Source organism: Chionomys nivalis, chromosome 11 (assembly GCF_950005125.1).
Source record: "Chionomys nivalis chromosome 11, mChiNiv1.1, whole genome shotgun sequence".
NCBI classification, from domain to species: domain Eukaryota; kingdom Metazoa; phylum Chordata; class Mammalia; order Rodentia; family Cricetidae; genus Chionomys; species Chionomys nivalis.
This window is the reverse complement of record NC_080096.1, coordinates 31676887-31703007: the sequence shown is the minus strand read 5'-3', so window position 1 is coordinate 31703007 and position 26121 is coordinate 31676887. Positions and strand designations below refer to the sequence as shown.

The 26121-nt window shown below is 41.5% G+C and overlaps 2 protein-coding genes across 2 annotated transcripts; both read left to right on the top strand.

Moving 5' to 3' along the window:
- Positions 1-3702: 3702 nt before the first annotated feature.
- On the top strand, positions 3703-4641 carry LOC130884121 (olfactory receptor 2A2-like). The gene has a single exon (XM_057785089.1). It carries the CDS (start codon positions 3703-3705, stop codon positions 4639-4641), a length of 939 nt encoding a protein of 312 aa, XP_057641072.1.
- A 10057-nt stretch (positions 4642-14698) lies between these two features.
- LOC130884315 (olfactory receptor 2A12-like) lies at positions 14699-15661 on the top strand. Its single transcript, XM_057785427.1, has one exon. It carries the CDS (start codon positions 14714-14716, stop codon positions 15659-15661), a length of 948 nt encoding a protein of 315 aa, XP_057641410.1. The 5' UTR covers positions 14699-14713.
- Positions 15662-26121: the final 10460 nt, after the last annotated feature.

Sequence of the window (26121 nt, the reverse complement as noted above, 5' to 3'; positions counted from 1 at the left end):
ATTTCAGTAATCTGAGGACTTGTTCTGGCTGAGTTTTAGTGAGTCAGTGATTTGTTGTAGATAGGAAGCCCTGTTACTGCCAGAACAAGTAAAGTTCTTTTTCTCCCATCCAACCCCTGAGTCTCAGTTTCTTCATCCACGGATGGAGGTAACGTTACCTGCTCTATACATTTCGTGGAATTAGCAGAAGGTTTAAGAGTAGGTGCCAAGGTAGTTGCAAGGCATCGCTCCAGAACTGAATTCTGCAGCCTTCTCTTCTTGTGATAGACATGATGCTGTTCCTTGTCACCTTTCACATAGTGGCTCTCTACTTCCTAAGTCCTGAGAGTCAGGGAGCTTTTCTTAAGAACTTTGCACACCCTTAAGAAAGCCATAGCTGAGTAGGATCCACAGCCTCAGAAATCTGAGTCTCTGGGCCTAAGTCTTTTTTTTTTTTTTTTTTTGAGACAGGGTTTCTCTGTGGCTTTAGAGCCTGTCCTGGAACTCTTGTAGACCAGGCTGGTCTCGAACTCACAAAGATCCGCCTGCCTCTGCCTCCCAAGTGCTGGGATTGGGCCTAAGTCTTGAATGTACAACAGACCCTTTTCCGTGTTGTTGGTGTGTAGAGAGCTGCCCCCGCTCACAGCTGTCCTCACAGGTCAGCCAGGTGTAGCCTCCCAAACACCATCCCCTTATGCAAATGCCTCTCACTGGCTTTCGTGTGAAAAAGTGAACAGTGGGAAATGGCAGTTTATTTGCCACCTCTAGGCCCCACGGTAGAATATTATGACATCCTTGGGCTACTTCCCCATGGGAAGAATGTTGATTGCAAGCAAGATAGCTTTATCCCTATTTTACAGCTTGGAAAACTGAGTGCTGGGGAGATTTACTAGTAGCCAGTGTCACATAGCTTCAGGATTCAAGTAAACCAGCTGTCTGTGACACACCCTTCTTACCCTGCTGCTGGTAACCACAAGCATTATACAGTGAGAGCACAGCTGGAAAAAATCACTAGACTACATCCAGTTTGTAAAGCTTTGGGAACCTGCTTTTTGAATAGTTTCTATCTTCTGTAAACCTTGTGAAGCCATGGTGACCCTCTCTTTCCATAGTGGAATTTATCCCCAAATGCCTCAGCAGTGTATTAGCTATTGGACATAACTCTCACATGTAGTTATGCTGGATGATTCTTCATGTGGTCGTAGAATCTTGATATATAGAATATACACTGGGGGCCTTGAATTCTTGAAAAGGCCCTGGAGAAAGGAAACGCTTCTCACCCAGGCTTCAGCGGGAACAAAGCCACCACTTAGTAAGCTGGAAATGCCAGGATCTGAATTTTACACCACCATAGTTTCCCCTTTGATCCAGCCACCTTAGATGTTATCTCTAGAGCTAAGAGATCCCATTCCATTTAATTCAGCTAGGAAAATTCTGATACAAACTCTGACTGATCACACAAATGTAGTCAACACACAGACCCTCTTTTCTTATTCTTAGAATTCTGTACCGATTTAAACTAAACCTCCAGGCATCTACAGGGGAGTTTCACAGCCACGCCCCTTATAATAAGTAATAAGTAATAAGACAACTGGCACCCACTTTATCCATCCTGTGAGCCCTAAGAAATACATGCTTGGTATTATTGTTATTTACTAGAGAATTTTTAACTATGTCTATGTGGGTATATAAACTGGAAACCTTGTGGGATGGGAAGACAGCGAGGACCATCAAAGGCGGAACATGGTTGAGAAACATCAAGAGGATTAGCAAGAGAGAGTGAGAGCATTGGAGAGAGCATAGGAAGAATAAATAGATCATGATGAGAAGACTTATGTGAGTTGATTTATTTACCCTCAGATATCTTTATCCAGTTTTTGCCTGCTATAGCAGTCCTTCTGTATCCTGAGAGGTTTAGGGAAGCTAACATCCCAACATAAACCTTGATACCCCACCACATAGCCTATGTGGTTGTAGCAAGCACCATTATCCTTGGTGAAGAACAGGAAGCTGTGAAACACCCTTGGGAGGCAGCAAGGCCTACAGAGCCTCTTTAATGAAATGTGGGAATTTAATCAATGACATGACTGGTTTCCAGCTACCCGACAGTATTAGATGAAGCTGTAAAAGTCCTGGAGAGGTGCCTGGCCTGTAGGAAGGTCAGGCTGTGTGAGATCTTGTGTCAATGTTAAGAAATAATCTAGTGGGCCGGGCAGTGGTGGCACACGCCTTTAATCCCAGCACTCAGGAGGCAGAGGCAGGTGGATCTCTGTGAGTTCGAGGCCAGCCTGGTCTACAAGAGCTAGTTTTAGGACGGGCTCCAAAGATACACACAGAAACCCTGTCTCGAAAAATGAGAGAGAAAGAGAGAGAGAGAGAGAGAGAGAGAGAGAGAGAGAGAGAGAGAGAGAATTAGTGGACTGGATGTAGACACAAGATTCTTGTGAAGACTCAGCTAAGGTGGCCCAAGAGCAAGCAGGCTGAAGCCAGGTGCTTTGGTGACAGCACCCACATTGCTCTATTCTCAGGCATCAGCAATGCAGATGACATCCCCTTGAAGAGGTGTCTTTCCCTGCTCACATATGGAAGCTGAGGCTCGGGTGTCTGTGTGAGGAACAGAAATAGTTGAGTCAATAAGCTGGCTTTTGTAAGGAGAAGAAACAGGGGATAGACATGCGGGAGAGTGATAGCTGACTGTGAGCATCCTGGGTGCAGACTGGTTTCATAGGGACACTGTGTAGCTTGGACCTGAGTCTTGGTTGTTTGTGTGCCAAGAACCATTCAGAAATACACTTAACATTTAATGAGCATATACTATACGGTAGACCTCTTTCAGGGTGATTTTCATGGTAGATAACTCAGTTTTCTTCTTATGTGTTTATTTCCATTTTATACTTCTAGAAGCTGTCTCAAAGGCTCGGAGAAAGGGTAATGGCTGACTCAAGCAGTCACTCAGGAGCAAGAAGTGACCTGTGATATAAGCAGTTAGAGACATTCTGGTCTGTGTACCCTATTGAGTGTAAAATTTAGGAGAAAAAGAATTTAATGTCTTTGAGGGGACCAAGTGGAGTCTCACCCTATCTCAGGCATTTGAATTGCCAGTTTGCATAGAGTTTTAAAAGTATTTTATTTCTGCTTTTACGTATTAGTGTTTTGCCTGAATGTATATATGTACACCATGTATGTGTCTGGTGCCCGCAGAGGCCAGAAGAGGGCATTACAACCCCTGGAGCTGGAATTATAGATGGTCACGAGACACCACATGGGTGCTGGGGATCCAGGTCCTCCGAAAGAGCGTTGGGTGCTCGTAACTGTTAAACCATTCCCTCCCACATAGAGTTTTCACACTAGTATTTATCTCTAATCAGTTGGCTGTCTGAAGGAGACTTAAATGCCTTAATAGGAGGAAGACTCTGGTAAGGAGAATTAGGTAATCTTTCCCAGGGCTTTCATTTCATAGCAGGAGAAACTGAGGCTGAGAAGGGAGCCTCTGTTGCTTTAGAGGCAGAGCCAGCACTGTGTATGAATCTCAGTTCTTCATAAGCTTCCCGGGAGTGGTTCCAGCAGACAGCGACAGGTAAAGTGGGTAGTCCTATTAGGAGGGATATAATGGAGTCTCATAAAATTTGGATGCGGATCACTAATTAACCCCAACTCTAGTGCCTGTCTTAGCTAACCCCCTGTGTGAATTGATGCCTTCTTTTTCATTAAGAATAGAGCATAATGCAAGCTCCCAATAAGACCTTTGTGACAGAATTCATTCTTCTGGGCTTTTCCCTGAGCCCCAGGGCCACACCTCTGCTCTTCTCAGCCTTTCTGACGATTTACCTGTTGATCATTCTGGGCAATGGCTTGATCTTCATCCTCATCTGCTTGGACTCACACCTTCATACCCCTATGTATTTCTTCATTGGCATCCTTTCCATGTTGGACTTAGGCTATACCACCACAACTGTACCCCAGATGTTGGCACATCTGGTCAGCCAGAGGAAGACAATCTCTTACTCCAGTTGTGTGGCTCAAATGTACATTTTCTTGGTGCTTGGTGTCACAGAGTCTTGGCTCTTTGCCATAATGTCCATAGACAGGTATGTAGCCATCTGCCACCCACTCAGGTACAGGGTCATCATGAGCCCATGTCTGTGTGGGGTAATGGTCATATTCTGTGGACTCTGTGGTGTCACCTCTGCTCTTGTTTACACCATATTTGCCATGCGCCTCCCCTACTGTGGCCCCAATAAGATCAATCACTTCTTCTGTGAAGTCCCTGCAGTCTTAAAGCTGGCTTGTGCAGACACTTCCGTCAACGACCAAGTAGACTTCATTCTTGGGTTCAGTGTTATACTGATTCCCTTGTCCATTATCCTCGTCATCTATGTCAACATCTTTGTGTCCATCCTGAAGATCCGTTCAGCACAGGGGCGACTGAAAGCATTCTCTACCTGTGCATCACACATAACCGTGGTCACCATGTTCTGTGTGCCAGCCATGGTCATGTACATGAAGCCTGGTTCTAAGGCCTCACCAGAAGAGGACAAGAAACTTGCTCTGTTCTACAATGTCATCTCTGCTTTTCTCAACCCTGTCATCTACAGCCTCCGGAACAAAGATGTTAAAAGGGCTTTCCTCAAGGTAACAGGCTGGGGTAGACCCCCAGAATGAGTCCTTAGAAAGACATGGACACTACTCTTCCTATGTCATCATTGTTCAAGAACTGATTCATGTGACATCAGGACCCATGCATACTCCCCCTTCTACCTCTCATTTCAGCTCTGTACAGGTTCTTTGGGGGAGCACCCCCTTATTTGCTGGTGGAACAGAGCACTGTGAAATGTCTCCCAGGCATGCCAGTTCTCATCTTCCCCTTTGTTCTATAGGGGCTAGGAGTTTTATAAAGCAAGAGACGTCTGAATCATCAAAACCTTTTACTAAAATAAAGGGAATGAGCTTGGGAGGCTGCGCTGCCCCATGACTACATCTTGAGAAAGGCTCACTGTCTTGTGGAAATCATATACATGCATCATGTGAGCTGGATATAGGGCAAGGACATGAACTTGGAGGAAGAATGAGCTGAAACTCATTCTCTGCAATCTGGGGACACATTAAGACTTCCAAATACACCATTCTCTCTCTTTACCCTTATTGGCTCCTACTCTCCATCAGGTTGTGTTTTAAACTAAGATTCCCAAAACAGACTTTCCATGAGACCCAAAGAGTTGAGCATGAGCCTTACAACCATCCTGTACTTTCCTCCCATGAGAAAGACAGGCATGGTGGTGCATGCCTTTAATCCCAGCACTTGGGAGGCAGAGGCAGTCAGATCTCTGTGTTCAGGGCCATCCTGTTTACAGAGCAAGTTACAGGAAGTCATGGCTTTACAGGAAAACTATGTCCCCCCTAAAAACATCACAATCATTACCAGCAACAACAAAGAGCAAGTAGTCCCACATCTTAGCTCTCAGTCAGAAATCAAGTTCCATGAAGCAGGAATCATGGCAATCCTGGGTACTATTGCATCCTTAGAATCTAGCATCATGCTTCATGCTTTTTATCTTCAGTGAAGGTGTTGTGGGTCCAAGAATGAATTCTACACTGTGAAAAGTTAATGGATTAGAGGTAACAAAATTTGGGAATCAGTGGCACTTAAAAAGATTGCTTTATAGATTAATTTAATAAATACATGTTAATTTAATAATAAATCAATTGAAAACATATAAAATATTTGTTATGAGGCTTTATAATAATGTTCATAAGCTTGGGTTTTGAAATTTCACCTCTAGGATTCTGTTCTTCAATAATAAATCAATTGAAAACATATAAAATATTTGTTATGAGCCTTTATAATAATGTTCATAAGCTTGGGTTTTGAAATTTCATCTCTAGGATTCTGTTCTTCAGAAAAAATTGTAAGTGCAGACTGACTTTTATATATAAGCTATTCATTACATAATTATTAGGAATAACCACCAATATGAGTTCCCAACCTCATGAAATACTGTGCAAACAGTATTGTGTACTATGTCTGAGAAAGTGTTAAGCATCACTGAAAAGTGGGTCTGGAAAGATGGCTCAGCAGTTAGGAGCACTTGTTGCTCTTGCAGAGGACCTAGATTCACTTCCAGCACCCACATGGTGGCTTACAACTCTCCAGTTCCAGGAGATCTGAGCCCTCTTCTGGTGTTCATGGGCGACAGATACACATTCTGTGCCCTTACATACTTGCAGGCTAAATAGCCATACACATAAAATAAAAATAAATAAATGTTTTTAAAAAGTATTGCTGGGAAATATGATATGTTATTAGGTAGAAAATTAAGTATATAAAAATTCATATAAAATTAGCCTATGTATTACCAAACATGTTGTTATGATTTGGATAAATAATATCTCCCGAAAGCCTATGTTTTAAAATTGGTTGCCCCCTGATGAATTTTAGGGAAAGTAACTGGATCAGGAAGGGTCTGAATTCAAAATTCCTAAGACTATTAGGAGGTGGTGGATATCCTGGAAGGTGGAGCCTGCTTAGAGGACTTGGGTGCTGGGGTGTGTCTTTGAAGGGGGTATTTTGCCCTGACACTTTCCTGTTTCTGTCTTCCTGATTTGTGGCTGCCATGAGGTGAGGAGTTTTGCTCCAGCACACACTATCTGTCATGATGCTCAACCTCATCTGAGGACCAAATGACCACCGACTAAAACCTTCAAAACCGTGAGCCAACATCAATTTCCCTCCTCGTTTGCTTTTCCAAGGTAGTTGGTACAGCAATGAAACATGTACTAGAACACATATACGTACATGTGTTTTTAACACACAGACACCATTTAAAGAGGTAGGTACACATATATACATACATACATATGTATATATAAACACACACATATACACACATACTAGGTTTCAGTGAGTAGAGTAGTAAGATTAAAATGATTTTTAATCTTAGTCATATTTTACTATCTAAAATTTTTGCAATCATCACATGTTGGCTTTATAACAGAGAGAAGTAAACATTAATTGAAAATATTTGTTGTAAATAAATAGTGATAAGTAAATAAAAAAATGGGAAGTCTCAGTTTGGATCTAAAATGTCCCCTCAAAGGTCATGTGCTGTAGGCTTGGTTGGCAAGCGATGGACCTTTGGGCAGTGATTGGATCCTGAGGGTTCCGACTTCACTGGTGGATCAATCCATTGATGATTCATAATTTCATGGACTATGTGGAGGTGTTAGATACCCAGAAGTTGAGGGACAGTGAAGAGAGTGGGCCCTTCCTCACTTTCTCTCTGCTTCCTTACTATGATGATGTGGGGAATCTTTGTTCTACTGTGTGCTCCCTGTCATGATGTTCAGCTTTTCCTCAGGACCAGAAAACACTGACTGAGTGATAGAATGCTCTGGGGGTGTTACTTCAGATGATGGTGACTCCGATGACACATCTTTTGAACCGAGCAAAGCAATGACATTTAAACACACAGAAGAACTGGAAAGATGGTCCAGTGACTACATGCACATGTGGTTCAATTGTGAGGACCTGTGCAGACAGAGTCTTCTGTCCAGCCTGGGACCTGTGCAGACAGAGTCTTCTGTCCAGCCTGGGACCTGTGCAGACAGAGGCTTCTGTCCAGCCTGGGTCTGTAGCCATTCACTCCCAAAGGATAGTAGAGAGGGTGTCTGCAAGGGCCTTCCCCTTTAATCAGATTAGTGACTACCCTAATTGTCCTCATAGAACCTACATCTAGTAACTGATAAAAGCAAATGTAGTGACCCACAACCAAGCACTGAACTGAGCTCCTGGAGTTCAGCTGAAGACAGGGAGGAGAGATCATATGAACAAGGGGGGGGGGCATCAAGAGCATGGTGGGGTAAACCACAGAGACAGCTGACCCAAGTTTATTTTTCTGGGTCTTTATCCATTCTTTGGTTGAGGGGCATCTAGGTTGTTTCTAGTCTCTGGCTATTACAAATAATGTTGCTATAAACATAGTTGAACAGATATCCTTGTATGTACTGTGGGACAATGGTCTTGCACCCTGTAAAGTTTTGTCACTTGTATTGGTTTAATAAAACACTGATTGACAAGTTGCCAGGCAGGAAGTATAGAAAGGGTGACCAGAATAGAAAAATTCTGGGAAGAGGAAAGGATCAGTCTGCAGTCATCTGTAGGGTTGAATTATGCAGGCCCATATTCCTATATTGTCCTATGGTCAGAGAATTCTGAGCAACCTACAAGGCGCAATTTGCACCAGCCACACAGAAAGTAGCCACCTAGCTCTTTGATAGTGAAACAACCTGACATCATTCTAACAAATGGTCAGGGTATGCTAATGTTGTTCTGTTTCTTCTATTGTAAATTAGGTGGGCACCTGGGGAAGAGGTGTTTTTTCAGTCTACATGACAAAATGGGCATGGACAGGATGTGACAAAATGGGCATAGATGGGATGTGACCTAAGTCATTCCCCTGCTACCTAGGAAACAATGCTAAGCAAGTTTGTGTTACCTTTCCTTAGTTTACCTCGATATAAGAGCTGCTTGGAAAATAAACATGGGTGATTTCAGATGTTAGGATTTGAATGATCCCTGGAACTCCCTCCCAATGCTGTTGTGTGAATTGTACCTCATTTATTCCCACACCTCCACTCTGGTATGAGAAATGATTTATGTCTGGGCTGATCCCCGAAAGTCATCACCCAGACGCAGAGGAAGCAAAATTTGAAAGCCTCATTGATAAAGGGTACCAAGTCATATGGTTCACACAGATAATAATTATGGGTTAATTTAAGATATAAGAGTTAAAGCCTGAGCTAATAGGCCAAACAGTTTATAATTAATATAATCCCAAGGGAGTCTTAGCTGGGGTCATCCTTGTGGATTCCTGAGATGTTCTCTCTTACCAGGTTTCTCCCTAAACCCATAATGGCTCCCTCTATCAGAATATCTCATTCATTCCTTTCCCCCTCCCCCATGTTCCCATCCCCCATTTCCCCATTCTACCCCATCCCAGCTTACCCAGGAGATCTTAACTATTTTCCTTCCTGGGGCCCTCCACATGTGTCCCTCTTAGAGTCCCCCCTTTTACCTATCTTCTCTGTGACTGTGTATTGTAGCTTGCTTATCCTTTGCTTTACATCTAATATCCACTTATGAGCGAATACACACTGTGTTTGTCTTTCTGAGTCTGGGTTACCTCACTCTGGATGTTTTCTCTAGTTCCATTTACTTGCATGCAAATTTCAAGATGTCGTTGTTTTTTTTTTTTCTGCTGAGTAGTACTCCAATGTGTAAATGGGCCACATTTTCTTTATCTATTTTTGATTGATGGGCATCTAGGTTGTTTCCAGTTTCTGTCTATTACAAATAATGCTGCTATGAACAACTTGAGCAAGTGACTTTGTGGTATAATTGTGCATTCTTTGGGTATATGCCCAAGAGTGGTATTACAGGGTCCTGAGGTAGATTTATTCCCAATTTTCTGAGAAACTGCCATACTGATTTCCAAAGTGGCTGTACAAGTTTGTACTCCCACCAGCAATGGAGGAGTATTCCCCTTACTCCACATCCTCTCCAGCATAAGCTATCATTGGTGCTTTTGATCTTAGCCATTCTGACTGATGTAAGATGGTATCTCAGAGTCATTTTGGTTTGCATTTCCCTGATAGCTAAGGATGTTGAGCAATTCCTTAAATGTTAAGCATTTGAGTTTCGTCTGTTGAGAATTCTTTGTTTAGATCTGCATGCCATTTTAAAATTGGATTATTTGATATTTAAGAGTCTAGTTTTTTAAGTTCTTTATATATGTTGGACATCAGCCCTCCATCAGATGTGGGGTTGGTGAAGATATTTTCCCATTCTGTAGGCTGTTGTTTTATCTTATTGACTGTATTGTTTGCCTTATAGCAGCTTCTCAATTTCAGAAGGTCTCATTTATTGATTATTGCTCTCAGTGCCTGTGCTGCTGGGGTGATATTTAGGAAGTGGTCTTCTGTACTAATGCATTCAAAGCCACTTCCCATGTTATCTTCTATGAGGTTCAGTGTGGTTGCTTTTATATTGAGGTCTTTGATCCACTTGAGCTTGAGTTTTGTGCATGGGGATAGATATGGATCTATTTGCATCTTTCTATATGTTGATATCTAGTTATTCTAGCACCATTTGTTGAAAATGCTTTCTTTTTTATTGTACAATTTTGACTTTTTTGATCAAAAATCAAGTGTTTATAGGTGTATGGATTATTATCAGGGGTCTTTAATTTGATTCCACTAACCAATATGTCTGTTTTTATGTCAATACCAAGCTGTTTTCATTAGTGCAGCTCTAGAATAGAGCTCAATGTCAGGGATGCTGGTGCCTCCAGAAGTTTCTTTATTGTATATGATTGTTTTGGCTATTCTGTTTTTTTCATATGAAATTGAGTATTGCTCTTTCAAGATCTATAAAAAATTGTGTTGAGATTTTGATGGGGATTGCATTAAATCTGTAGATTGATTTTGGTAAGATTGCTATTTTTATTATGTTGATCCTACTTATCGAAGAGCATGGGAGAGCTTTGTATTTTCTGATATCTTTCTCAATTTCTTTCTTCAAAGACTTGAAGTTCTTGTCATATAGGTCTTTCACTTCTTTGATTAGAGTTACCCCAAGATATTTTATTTGTGTCTATTGTAGAGGGTGATGTTTCTCTGATTTCTTTTTCAACCAATTTATCATTTGTATATAGGAGGACTACTGATTTTCTTGAGTTAATTTTGTATCCTGACACATTAATGAAAGTGTTTATCAGTTGTAGGAGTTCCCTGATAGAATTTTTGGGGTCACTAATGTATACTATTATATCATCTGCAAATAGTGAAAGTTTGAATTCTTCCCTTCCAGTATGTATCACCTTCATCTCCTTTTGTTGTCTTATTGCACTAGCTAGATCTTTGAGTACTATACTGAATAGACATGGATAGAGAGAGAGGACAGCCTTGTTGTGTTTCTCATTTTAGCAGGATCACTTACCAGTTACTAATGTGTAAATACATGCATGATGGCCAATGTCATGATTGCAATGCATGCCACTGAACAGTTATTGAGATTACATGTCGTTATATAGTAGTTCAACTAGCACATGTACCACATTAAACAACTACTATAATACAGAGCACAGGAAATGGAGTTACTCATCAGGATGTGCAGAGTTCAGAGCTTGGGTTGCCTTTAAAATGATGAGTCAAACTCTAGCCTCAGACATTGCCTTTGCTCAGATGATTTACAGCTGAGCCGCTCTGGCTTTTTTTCCAATACATTTTTTTATTGCCATTTTATAATTAACTTTTACTATTGACTGTGTTTAAGGAGAAGCTCACACTAATTCTTACTCCTTATCAATCAATCACACTCAACAGGAAGACTTTACAGTCCAGTCTTCTCCTTTTGAATCCGTAGGAAACCAAGACACAGACAGCAGACAGGGGTGGAGATTCCAGGGTAGGAAACACTGGACAGAACTTGTAGCAGGGTGGTGACATCATCACATTTATTTTCTAGCCAGTCTAGAAGGGAAGGGATTACTATTGGAATTCCACAAGAGAGGCAACTGAGGCAGAATTACAGCAAGTTCAAGAGAACATGATCCAGAGCTTGATATATTTGGACCCAAATTCTTGCTTGCATCTAAAGGCAGGAGCCCCTCAGAGAGTTTTCTCACTGCACTCTCATGGAGATGTCACTGCTGACTTCCATACTACTATGTCATGGTTGACTGTTTTTGTTTAATATGTATCAATATTTTGCCTATAAATGCATACATACCTACCCACATAATACATGTACAGTATATGTATGCCTGGTCTTTGGGAAAGTCAGAAGAGGGTACTAGATCCTATAGAACCGTAAATATAGATGGTTTGAGTTGCCACATCTGTGCTGCAACCCCGACTTAATATTCTGCAAGATCGGCAAATCATCTTTTTCTCATAAGCATCCTCCAACTCCCATTATTGTTATCTCTTTATTAGTATCAGAGGTTCTGGGTAACTTGTTAGATATTATGTGGCAGGAAGTGGGGCAGGGCCTATGACTTCTCCAAAGTAGTCGAGGAAGGAAGAGGAGTGTGACTCAAACATGGCTTCATTGAGGGTCAGGGTTCATGGTTTGGGCAGTAAAAGAGGAGTCAGAATGAGAACTTAAGTACTTGACCTGTATATCAGGTGAAAATATCCCACCTCCTGTTCCCTGAGCTAGCTGAAAAGGGAAAAGATCATCACTTCTCCTTCTATAGGTTGTTTCTTCCTGCTCTATGCCCAAGGGTCTCCTTCTAGTGCTCTTGTTGACAGCATTCAGGGATCATCTTAGCATCCCTACAGGGAACAGAAATGGCCCTTTTCCAGCTCCTCTAGGGAAGTTCAGAGAGGATGTAGGGTCGTTAAACCTCAGCATCTGGTCCTACTGAGAATAGGTCGAGATGTTCCAGCTTGCCTTTGTTAAGCAGGATTGTATAGGTGCCATCTTCATGAGCTGGGGCTGGCCTACTTGCAAAGGAAGTGAGAGATTCAGTCCTTTAAACTCTACAGCACCTTGGAATGTTTCTGGAGATTGAGCTGCCTAGAATCCCATCACTCTGGACTCAGTTGCTTTATGGGGTTTCCTCATAACAGCAAGAAACTGCCACTCAGTGACACAATCCCTGGATTTATAAGTGGTAAGGCAGTCACTGATGTTTGGCTCAGGGGTAGGGTTCAGGCATCTGTGTGTCGAGAGATAAAAATTAGTCAAGCCATCCATCTCCAGGTCTCTGTGCATACATCTCAGACTCCCCAGACCTCTTCCCTCATTGGTTGCTTTTCTTTCCTCTCTTTATCAACCTTGTGTCCTTATGTCCTTCTTCCTCCCTTTTTAATGCAATAAATATTTACAGAGTGTTTTTCTGTTTTAAGTCATGTTGAGACATAAAGATATGGAGTCCTGAGTTCAAAGATCTCAAGAGAAGCAAAAAGCCATTTTCATGAGAGCACAGCGATGGTCAGTGTCTTTGAAGGATACACCACAGCGCAAAGGTCCAGCTTCATGCACTTTGTGGTCAGACAAATAATGATTTTTGTTTTATTTTACTTTGTTTTGGTAAAGGGGGTGGTTAGTCTATTGTAGCCTGGCTTGGCTTAATGTTCTATACAGTGAAGAATATCGTAGGACCCCTGAACCTAAATCATCCAGATTTAAGCATTGCATATAGGTTGGAGCTAACACATGTAAATTTTTTTCTTTTTCTGGCCTGAAACTCCATACTAATATCTTTATCTGTGAGTTGGGCACTGATAAAATTGGGTCACCATCCTGCTGGGACACTCTAAGCAAAATCAAAAACCATCCCTTTATTGTGTGCCTGCTGTGTTCCCTAAAGTTGACCACACTTAATATATGTATCCCACTGGATCCACTTACTCTTGTCTCCACTAGATTTTGTTATTGTAGCCAGGCTGGCAGGGGTGTGGTGATGTGAGACTGAGAAGAGGAGGTGGGCGTTGGTGCTGTGTTGTTCTTTTGTAGTTTCCAGATGTAATGATGCTGAGAACCTCAGCCTCCTCAGTGCTCACTAGACAGCTGCCTGTGAAATGCCCTTTAAATGTGGCTCACTGTTCTATGGGAGCCTCTGCTGTTATGTTTGTGCTTTTCTAATTCTCTCTATAAGTATTTTGAGTACCATTGCTTATTGTAAATTACCAGTATTTTTCCCTTGAAGGAAAATGCTCTTTTAGAGAAATCTTACCTTTGCTTCCCCTAAAAGGACAAATAGACACAAAGATACTTATTACGTTGAATCTTAAAAAAAATGCTTGCTTTAGATTTACCACTTAAAGCTATATGACACCCATAATTGATTGTTTGTGTGCAGAGGGAGCAGGGGAAAAAAGGAAGAAATGACTTTCCTGCTTACATATCAGCATGATCCATCAGCATTCCCTGGGAAGACTACAGTGTCTCCAGTGCACTGCACATGTCACCTTCTGTCATTACTCATATTTGTGTGTGCCTGTGTCTGTGTTTGTTCTGTCATCTTCATCTGTTTATTTACTCTCTTTTTTTGCATAAGTCTGTGGTGTGTGTGTGTGTGTGTGTGTGTGTGTGTGTGTGTGTGTGTGGTCAGAGTCTGACATGGGGTGCTTCCTCAGTTGTTTTTGCTTTATTCCTTAAGACTTGGTCTTTCAGTTAAATGTAGTCCCTTCATTTCATCTAGAGTCTACCTGTCTTATTCTGGGGATCCCCTGTCTCTCCCTTCCTGAGATGGAATAAGAGTGTGAGACTGCACATATGTCATGTATTATGTTCAGGTTCTAGGAGTTATGTGAAAAGATTAGCTATTCCTCATTCTCCTAAGACATTTTTGTTGTCGGCATCATTGGACAGGTGAAGAGACTGAGACATGGGGAGGTTCAGTAACTTGAGAAGATGCACAGAAACTAAACAGTGTGCTCAGAACTCACACCCCACCTTTTCTTAATTAAATACTACTTTTTTTTATTTTATACATATGGGTTTTTGTCAACATACATGTCTGCAGACATGTGTGTATGTCTGGCCTGTGGAAGTAAGAAGAGGGAGTTACATTGCCTGGAACTAGAGGCACAGACAGCTCTGAGCAATATGTCCTTGGAACAGCAGTCAGTGCTCTTAACCTTTGTGCCAACTCAATATCTGTTATCTCCCTGTTCTGCTTGTGTCAGGTGACTCTTAGATGAATATGATTCTCTTTCAGCCTCCACTATGTGGATGATTCCAGGACACAACCAAACCCGGGTTTCTGAGTTCATCTTGCTTGGCTTCTCCAGTGACCCCATGACCAATAACATCCTCTTCATTATGTTCCTTCTCATCTACCTGAGCTCAGTCATGGGCAATGGGCTCATCATCCTGCTGATCTGCCTGGACACACATCTGCACACTCCCATGTACTTCTTCCTCTGTATACTTGCCATGTTGGATATGGGCTATGTCACCACCACCATACCCCAGATGTTGGTGCATCTTCTTGCTCACTCTAAGACCATTTCCTTTGCTGGCTGCTGGATGCAGATGTATATGTTTGGTGCCTTGGGTATAACTGAGTGCACCTTCTTTGTTGTCATGGCTTATGACAGATATGTGGCCATTTGCTACCCACTACATTATACTGTCATCCTCAACTGGGGACTGTGCATACGACTGGCAACTGGATCTTTGGTCTGTGGTTTCCTCTCTGCTTTGTTACATACATTCTTCACCATGAGTCTACCATATTGTGGACCCAACAAGGTCAACCACTATTTCTGTGAAGGCCCTGCAGTGCGTAGCCTGGCTTGTATGGATACTCACCTCATTGAGATGGTGGACCAGGTCTTGAGTGTTTTTATGCTTCTTATTCCAATTTCCCTTATTGTGACCTCTTACATTCAAATTGCCATGACAGTTCTCAAGATCAAATCCACCCAAGCCCGCTGCAAGGCGTTCTCTACCTGTGCTTCCCACCTGACTGTGGTCTCATTCTTCTATGGTCCAGGCACTTACATCTACATGAGGCCCAACTCCAGCTATTCCCCCGAGCGAGACAAGCAGATTTCACTCTTTTACAATGCCTTTAGTGCCTTGCTAAACCCAATAGTCTACAGTCTGAGGAACAAGGACATCAAGAGGGCATTTCTCAAGGTGATGGCACATGGTAGGGTGGACTTGTGAACCAGGATCCAGGAGACGTTGGAGTGGATTATCCACTTTTTTGGTAAAGGGACAGAATCTTAATTTTATTTAGCTGTCTGTGCATTTGACAAACATAGTACGTGGTAACTGGGACAAACCAATGTGAAACCAGGGTGACTATCTTGATTTACAGGCTACACAAATATATAATTCCTAACATGTCAGTAATCTTACTGGGTTATAAGTGTAAATAATCATTTGTTGTTCATGCTTGTAGCTGTGGGTTAGGAGTGACATTCTTTTCTCTCACATCCATCCTGAAGGAGGAACCTTATGTCCAACATGTCATCCTAGAACAGAAGGAAAGGAACAGTGGGCAAACTCACTATGACTGAGCTTCTCAAGAATGGCCTGTGTCTCTTTCTGCACATTCTCTCAGCCAAAAAGTAGTATGATTCAGCCTAACATCAGCAGGTGGGAAGTTTTGTTTTGTCTAGAGAGAAGCAATACACATTCTGTGTCCATGGTTTGATGTGTTAGTTTCTTTACTTAGGAATCAGCAAGTCATGTGCATTATGTTCCCATAACATGACAGCATACCTATAAACCAATACAAACATGCTAGCTGTGGATAGCACAGTAGAGACAGCAGAATGCTAAGTAGCACAACATGTGTTGTTAGGACAGAGGTAAGCTGAAAAGAGTGTGAGAGAGAGGTAATACAGCTCAGAGAATGAACTTCACATGTAAATTCAGTGTGGTCTATAGGGAAATCAGATATTGCCTCTTCTGTCAAAAGTGACAATGCTGGCATTGAAGGGAGCAGGGGTCTCATTAGAGCCTTCCCAACTTTTCTCCTCATAGGCAGCCACGAAGGGCATGTCCAGCTGTTGACTGCTGACTGCTGGCTTTCTTTCTACCCTTGGATGGGACTGGATTGCCTACTATCTCTAAAGTACCTCTTAACTGACCAATCAGCAGATTCCTCTATGATTCAGTGACTGAATTATTCTTTCTTAAGGAAGCCTCAGTCCTTCCAGTTCTATTCTGTGGTCAGGTATTTCTAGATAATGAGTACCCTTCATTTATAGTTAATAATCCTTACTATTGTTTACTGTAACATGAAGGCCTGCTTGTTGGGTTTCTGTCCTGCCCAGTTCCCACAGCTGGTAAGTCCCAAAGCAAATCATACAGAAAGTCTACATTAATGATAAGCTGATTGGCCCATTAGCTCAGGCTTCTTATTAACTCTTATAATTTATATTAACCCATTATTCTTATCTATGTTAGCCACATGGCTTGGTACCTTTTTCAGTGGGGCAGGTCACATCCTGCTTCTTCAGTGTCTGGACAGGACTGAGGAGAAAGTTTCCTTCTTCCCAGAATACTCCTGTTCTCATTGCTCTGCCTCTACTTCCTGTCTTGTTGTTCCACCTATACCTCCTGCCTGGCTACTGGCCAATCAGCATTTATTTAAAACATAATTGACAGAATTCAGAATTGTCCTGCACCATTCCCCCCCTTTAAAAAAGAAAAGAAAACAAGAACATCCATAGTCCATTTTTTGGGGAGTGTGGGCATAATATTCCAGGCTACTTCCTGCTGGTTGGGGGTGCCAATAATCTTATGAGGACCTAAAGAAAATTTTGAATTATGATCAAGTACTGACTAGAGTATCCTGTGAGTCTTGATCATCTCAGGCAACAGTCTTGAATCTGTTCTGGACGTAGAACTCAGATATCCAGGGCATCTGTTCCTACTGGAGATTTCTCAGGTGGTCTTCCTTGACCAACCTGATTTTTCTTAACTCAGAATGAATCCACAGCCTCTCATTTCCTGTGGAAACAAAAGCAAAATCTCTTCTCCAAAGGAACATACCTTTTGACTTCAATTTTGAAGTCAAGGTATTTTCAAAATACCGATCTTGGATTAATTTAGCAGCATTTATAAACAAATATCTTTTAGCAGCTGTTGCTCCTTCCTCAGCATTCAAACAATTCAAAGAGAGCATAATAACATACAGTATCCAGATTCTCTGTGTGTTTTCCATCTTTATGCAACTTTATTTTAAACTCTATTTTATTTTTAATTTTTGGCTCTTTGAGACAGGGTTTCTGTGTATCTTTGTCCTGGAACTCACTCAGTAGACCAGGTTGTCCTTGAACTCACAGAGATCCGCCTATCTCTGCCTCCCCAGTGCTGGGATTAAAGGTATGAGCTACCACACCTTGAACTCGCAGAGATCTGTCTGCCTCTGCCTCCCAGGCATTGGGATTAAAGGTGTGTGCTACCAAACCTTGAACTCACAGAGGTCCATCTACCTCTGCCTCCCAAGTGTTGGAATTAAAGGTGTATGCCACCACACCCAATTACTCTCTTTCTTTCTTTCTTTCTTTCTTTCTTTCTTTCTTTCTTTCTTTCTTTTTTATTTATTTTAAGGACTTTAGCCTTTTTCTTTTCTCTCCCAAGTCTGCATATAATTTTAACACACTGTAAACCATTTAGAGGTTTTCTTCATCTTTGAATCTCTCTTTACTGTATATCTCTCTTTTTCTAACCTCATGAGTCTTTAATTTGCTAAGCAATATGGAGAGGATTAAAGCCCATTTCTTAGCTTTCTGAGACTTCAGCCTCATGGTGGAGGTACCAGCAATAGCCATGTTTATTGCCACAACTCTATGGTGTTTCAAGGTCCTTGCCAGCAAGCAAGCTGCAACAGTGTATCCACAACACAACACTCAAATGCTCTCTCTGTAGTTGGACCTCCTGCCTCAAAGAGTCAGAGTTTGCACTGGCAGGATGGCTCAGAAAGCCAGCATTTTAAAAACAGTGCAGCTTTTTCCCTGCTGAAAACCAAAAAGCATGCAGTCAGCTTTTATCAACACCATTTAAGTGTTTCGTGGGAGGACCTTTTAAAAGAGCTACAAGGTTTTGCAGCTAAAGCTGAGTCAGGAAGCCTCTCTCATTTATGAAAGTGCTTGTCTCTAGTAAGCAGAGCAGATCCAAGAAATTGCTGCTATCAATAAGCCATGTTTTACTCTATTCCTTTCTGTCTAGAATTACTGCCCAAGCTTTCTCAGGATTTATGTGGATGCAGTTGTCCACACATTGGCACCATTTGTAAGAAGCAGGATGTGACCTGCCCTGCTGAAAAAGGTACCGAGCCATGTAGCTAACATATATTAGAATAATGGGTTAATATAAGTTATAAGAGCTAATAAGGCCAGGTGGTGGTGGCACATGCCTTTAATCTCAGCACTTGAGAGGCAGAGGCAGGTGGATCTCTGCGAGTTTGAGACCAGCCTGGTCTACAGGAGCTGGTTCCAGGACAGGCTCCAAAACCACAGAGAAAACCTGTCAAAAAAAAAAAAAAAAAAAAAAAAAACAAAAAACAACTAGCAGGCCCTCATGTTACAGTTTACTTATATATTTATTTTTGAGAATTATTCCATATCCTGGGCTAGCCTGAAACATTCCACATTTTGAAGATCATCTTGAATTTTCAATCTTTCTTCCTTCTCTTCCCCAGTGCTGGAATTATAGGATGGGAAACCACACCTGGGAGAAATTTTGCTTCTTTAATGATATCCTTTGTTTTATAAAAGTTTTTACTTTGGTAAAATGCAATTCATATAATTTTTTTTAAAAAAAGACAGATTCTCCTATGTAGCCCTGTCTCTTCTGGAACTCACTATGTAGACAAGGCTAGTATTAAACTCAGAGATCCTCCCATATCTGACCGTGTAGTGCTGGTGTTAAAGGAATTCTCCACTCTACCTGATCAAGCACTTTTATTTCTTGTTATTTTGCAGTAGCTCTAAGAAATTGGTTTTTTTATCCAATGTCATGAAAATTTACTCCTGTTTTTTTTTTTTTTGGTATGGTATGTGGCATAGGAATAATAGGATAAAAGGGTAGATTACTGATTCTACTTTTAAACTAAAAATAAACTATTAATCTCAAATATTTTACACTGGTATGGATTTCTTTATATTGATGCAAATATAAGTCTATTTTTGTTAGAAAATACTATATATGTTTTTACTCTCATTTAAGGTATTGTACCTGTGTAGCTCATATAAAAACGTAATGTAAAGTTCTAGTCCTTGATCGGTATTATTACAAACTATTTAGCATAATTAAGAAATGCAGGTTAGTAGTTAGTTATATTACAATCAAAATTATAGTCATATTAGGTATGTTTTCAAAGTCAAACAGATATAGTTTAGATAGATAGGTGGTCTTCAAACTTTTCAGAGACCTGTATAATATTTAAGATGTTTGAATAAAATAAGGATTTCATGACAGTGAGATACATCTGCTACGACAGTAACAAGCTATTTCAAAAAGGATGATATGCAACAAAAATCTCCATATGGAGTTTGCTTTCATTGTGACAAAGTTAGTCTCTCAGCAAGAAACTGCTCTTGCCTCGACTGTTTAGACCATACTGTCTAGATTGAACAAGCAGCATACAAAAGAGCTTTGGAAAGAAAATGAAGGACAGTCCTTTAAAAATTCCTGCTTTACAGAAAAGCCTATCAGATATTCTAGGCCAGTAGGCTGAATATGAATGCCCCAAGGTTACAGAGGAACCTTGGGAGGCTGTCCAAGCAGCCATCTGTTCCTGTCATTTCTATTGTTTTGGAAGTTGCTGCCTTGCACTTCCTGTTTATTCAGGTAACATTATACTCTGGTGTTTGATGCAGTTTCACACTAGATAGTTACAGTTTTATGGTTTTCTTTGTTACCAAATTCAGAAAAAAAACTTATAAAAGAGATATAAAGTTTATAAGGTTGAGAAACATAAAAGTTAAAATTATTTATCTAAGAAAATGTTTTAAGGTCTAAAAAGATATTTTTAGTTTTATAATACATGTAATAATAGAAAGTAGTTTAGGTATAAAACCTGGACTCACCAAGATAGGATTGATAATGGAATATTTTTTCTGAATTTGCCAAATGCAAATGGACTAGACATTGTGAATGTAATTTTAACTGATAGTTGTTCTTATTATGTATAGTTTTACTGTATTAGAGTTAAAACTATTCTTCTTTATTTAGACAGAAGGGGACATGTTGCATAATATTTAATCACACCACGTGAAAATGTGTCACTGTTTTATTCTGATTGTTTAATAAGGAGCTGAATGAGCAAAAGCTAGGCAGGAGAAGTCGTGTGAGACTCCAGGTAAAGATGGGGACTCTGGGTTATAATCTAACCCATGGGGGATTCACCAGTGAGACACTTAGGAAGTCAGACACAAGGTACTAAGAAAAGGTAACAAGCTGTGTGTCAAAATGTAGATTAATAGAAATGAGTTAATTTACATTATAAGAGCTAGTTGGAAATGAGCATAAGCTAAGGTCAAGCTTCCATAATTAATAAAAACTCTCCATGTCATTATTTGGGAGCTGGCAGTCCCAAAGAAAATCTGACTCGAAAGACTGATTTTAGTTAATTTCATGTCTAGTTAGGTTGGTAACCAAAATAACAGCCACAAGTATGTCTTGCTTACTGTGGTTCATCTTCCATAAAAGAAGGTAAGGTGCCCATTCCTACACAACTATTATTTACTTTTTTAATTTTTATTTTACACACCAATCCCAATTCCCTCTCCTTCTCATCCTCCCACTCCTCCCACCTTCTCACTACCCCACCTCACCCAACATCTACTCCTCAGAGAGGGTGAGGCCTCCCATAACAAGTTAACAAAGTCTGTCACATCGCTTGAGGCAGGACCAAAGTCCTCCCCACTGTATCTAAGCTGAGAAAGGTATCCCTCTTTAAGGAATGGGCTCCAAGGAGCCAGTTCATGCAGTAGGGGTAACTACTGGTTCCACTGCTAGTGGTCCCACCAATTGCCCATGCCACACAACTGTCACCCTCTTTCAGAAGGCCTCATTTGGTCTTATGCTGTTTCCTCAGTTGTCAGTCTGAGATCAGTAAGCTCCCACTACCTCAATTCAGTTGTTTCTGTGAGTTTTACTATCATGGTCTTGACCCCTTTACTTGTAATGTCATTCCTCCCTCTCTATGACTGGACTCCAGGAGATTGGCCCACTGTTTAACTGTTTGCTATTGCCTTGTGGATGGTTTCAAAAGTGAGAAACATGAATTCTTGCACTTTGTAATTATTTTTAAAGATTGTTAGGCCTTATCTTAGTCTCAAGATTACTGTGTGAAGAGACACTATGACCACAACAACACTTTTAGAGGAAGGCATATAGCTGGGTTCCTGCTTACAGCATCAGAGATTTAGTCCATCATTTACCATCATGGCATGGGTATTGTGGCATTCCTGTCACTGGAGAGGTAGCTGGAAGCTACATCTTTATCCACAGACAGAGAGATAGTGATCCTGGCATGGGCTTTTGAAGCCTCAAAGCCTACCTCCAGTGTTGCACTTTCTCCAACAAGGCCATGCCTCCTAATCCTTCTAATCCTTCCAAAGAGCTCCACAGTTTGGTAACTAAGTGTTCAAATATATGAGCCTGTGGGGCCATTGTTAGTCAAACAACTACAGGCCTCTTCAGAGACCCTAGCACTTTTTAATGAACTGGAGAATCCATTTGGCAATTTCAAAAGACTGACTGCTACAATTATGAGAGAGACATATTGAATTTGTGTATCTGTTTAGGGTGCACTGATACCTTAATGATAGAGACTTCTGTTACATGAACCACAGCCTTCAAATGACCTCATAAAATGAATTTAACATATACATACACACAAATTATGGTTATTATATACTTACACACACATTATATAATATATATTTTTTTATTATTTTTATTCTTTTTTAATTAAAATTTCACCTGTCCCCGTTCCCCATTTCCCTCCCCCTCCTCCCAAATATTGCCCCTCCCCCCACTCCCCTTTCCCTATCCCCACTCCTCTTCTCCTCCCCCCACTCCATTCCCCCTCCCTCTCGATACTGAAGAGCAGTACAAATTCCCTGCCCTGCGGGAAGACCAAGGTCCTCCCACTTCTATCTAGGTCCAGGAAGGTGATCGTCCAAACAGGCTAAGCTCCCACAAAGCCAGTTCATGTATTAGGATCGAAACCTAGTGCCATTGTCCTTGGCTTCTCATCAGCCTTCATTGTCCGCCATGCTCAGAGAGTCCAGTTTCAACCCATGCTTATTCAGTCCCAGTCCAGCTGGCCTTGGTGGGCTCCCAATAAATCAGTTCCAATGTCACAGTGGGTGGGTGCACCCCTCGTGGTCCTGACTTCCTTGCTCATGTTCTCCCTCCTTCTGCTCCTCATTTGGACCTTAAGAGCTCAGACCGTTGCTCCAAATTGAGTCTCTGTCTCTATCTCAATCCATCGCCAGATGCAGGTTCTAAGGTGATATGTAAGATATTCATCAGTATAGGATAGGATCATTTCAGGTTCCCTCTCCTCAGTTGCCCAAGGTACCAGCTGGGGACAACTCCCTGGACACTTGCAAGCCCCTCTAGAGTCAAGTCTCTTGCCAACCCTAAGATGGCTCCCTTAGTTAGGATATATACTTCGCTGCTCCCGTATCCATCCTTCCTATATCCTAACCATCCCAATCCCTCAAGCTCCTCCCATCCTCCCCTTCTCACGTTTCTCATCCCATTTCCCCTTAGCCCCAAGCCACCTCACCCGCTAGTTCCCAGTTTTTGCCCAAGAAAAATGTTTTTCTTTTGTTTTACCATACTTTTTTGTCTGATTCTACTCATAATTAAATGAGCACCTGTGTAGTGGTCCATAAATGAGGCATTGTTATCTGGGGGCCACTTAAGCAGTCCCTGGTTGTGAGAGCTGTGGATCTGCTGCCTTCTCTTCCTGAAGCTCACCATACTCACCTGCGGTCTGTGGGTCTTTCTGGTGCAGAATGGAACATCTAGAATTTTACTTCTCCTTCATGCTGACCTCTGGGTTGATCTCATGACCATTGTGAAATTGGCCCAGCTCTGAGGAACAGGAATATTTTTGGTTAGAGCAGAGGTACAGCCATTAGCTTGAACTCACACAATTAAGCATGTCATAGACATGGCAGATTCAGCCTCACCCAAGCAGCAAGTGGCCAGGCCCTGGCAATCATTCTACCATTCACTAAATGGGTAACATTTGTCAAATAACTCAAGTCTTCTGGTTCACTTATCATTATCTGTGCAATGGGCAGGTAGGGCCATGCTTGGGGATCTCTTTGGGCTGCAGTGATTTAAAACACCAGGAGCAGCCAGGATGCTATGTTATGAGACACCCAGAAAGAGAGAAGAACCACCACCAACATTGTTTTATTTTATTTTATTTTTCCTCTGACTTTTTTTTTTCTTTTGCCAAATAACAAACATGCTCTTTATGATACTTTGGGCTTTTTCATATTTCCAAGTTCTGTTCCCACATGTGACGGTTTCTCTGCCACTTTGTTGAAATCCATGTTTAATACAAAGGGTGTGTGTGTCTTTTTCCTTTTTGAGCTCCTCCCTATGATTCCATAATAAAATCTCAGTGACTAAAAACAACAGAGCATGGTAGCTGTGTCATTCCATATGTGACACTCAGTGACTTCTGTCTTTTTCTTGCTGAATCTGTTTCCTTATCAATCCTGGTTAAGAAAACTCTCTGCCTGGATTCGAATGTACTCAGAGCTGATGAGGATCAACAGGAGTGAGGAGATCTGGGGTCAGAGCTGTGGAACAAGGCTTAACAACAGCACTGCAGGGGCCAAGGTGCTTCTGATTAGTGATGATTGCCAATTACTAAGGTGTAAATGCACCCACCATGGCCAATGTCATGGTTGGAATGCATGCCTCTAACAGCAGTTGAGATTACATGTCATTATACAGTGTTTCAACCAGCAAATGCATCACACTAATCAACTGCTAGAACACAGAGCACAGGGAAACAGAGTTGCTCCTCAGGATGTGCTGCCTTTAAAATGCTGTGAGTCAGACTCTAGCCTCAGACATTGTCTTTACTCAGGTGTTATACAGCTAAGCCACAATCTTAAGCACTCTGTCTCTGTTTCCAAAACAATTTATTTGTCATTTCATAATTAACCTTTACTAATGGCTGTGTTCACAGGAATTCTAACCCTTTATCAATCAATCATACGTCACAGGAAGACTTTATATTCCAGTCTTCTCCTTTTGAATCCTTAAGAAACCAAGACACAGACATCAGGCAGGGATGAAGATTCCAAGTCAGGGAACAGTGGCCAGAACTTGTAGCAGGGTGGTGACATCATCACATTTATTTTCTGTTGGGGCCCGTGTGGGTCCAGCACAGATTCCCTAACCGGACTGGAACGGAGTCGCGAGGAATAATTAGACGCAGCTTGGGCCCCAACAATTTTCTAGCCAGCCTAGAAGGGAAGAGATTACTATTGGAATTCCACAAGAGAGCCAATTGAGGCAGAATAACAGCAAATTCAAGAGAACACACTCTAGAGCTTGATACATTTGGACCCAAATTCTTATTTGCATCTAAAAGGCAGGAGCCCCTCGGAGAGTCTTCTCACTGCAATCTCACGGAGATGTCACTGCTGACTCCCATGCTACTATGTCATGGTTGACTGTTTTTATTTTTTATATGTATCAGCATTTTTCCTATACAAACATTCACACATATATACATGCACACACACATATGTACAGCACATGTATGCTTGATCCTTGGGGAGGTCAGAAGAGGGTACTAGATCCTATAGAACTGGAAATATAGATGGTTTGAATTACCATGTCTCTTAAGGAAACCCAACTGAATTCTTTGCAAGATCAGCATTCATCTTTTTCTCATAAGCATCCTCCAACTCCCATTATTGTCATCTCTTCATTAGTACCAGAGGTTCTGGGTAACTTAGATAGAACGTGGCAGAGAAGGGAGGACTAAGATTTCTCCAAAGTAGTTGAGGAAAGAAGAAGACTGTGACTCAAATGTGGACTCATTGAGTGTTAGGACTCAGGGTTTGGGCAGTAAAAGAGGAGTCAGAATGAGAACTTAAGTTTTTGACCTGTGTGTCAGGCAACCAGATTCCTCAATTCGTCTAGAAAAGAGAAAAGTTCACACTCCTCCTCCTACGGGCTGTTTCCTCCTGCTCTATGCCCAAGGGTCTCCTTGTAGTGCTCTTGTCGACAGCATCCAGGGATCATCTTAGTAACCCTACTGGGAACAGAAATGGCCCTCTTCCAGCTCTGCTAGGAAGTTCAGAGAGGAGATATGATCATTAAACCTCAGCATCTGGTCCTACTGGGAATAGGTGATGTTCGAGCTAACCTTTGTTAAGCAGGATTGTACAGGCTGGGGCTGGCCTATTTACAGAGGAGGTGACAGATTCAGTCCCTCAAACTCTACAGCACCTTGGAATGTTTCTGTACATTCAGCTGCCTAGAATCCCATCACTCTGGACTCAGTTGCTTTATGGGGTTTCCTCATAACAGCAAGAAACTGCCACTCAGTGACACAATCCCTGCATTTACAAGTGGTAAGGCAGTCATTGATTTTTTTTTTTATGGGTAGGTTT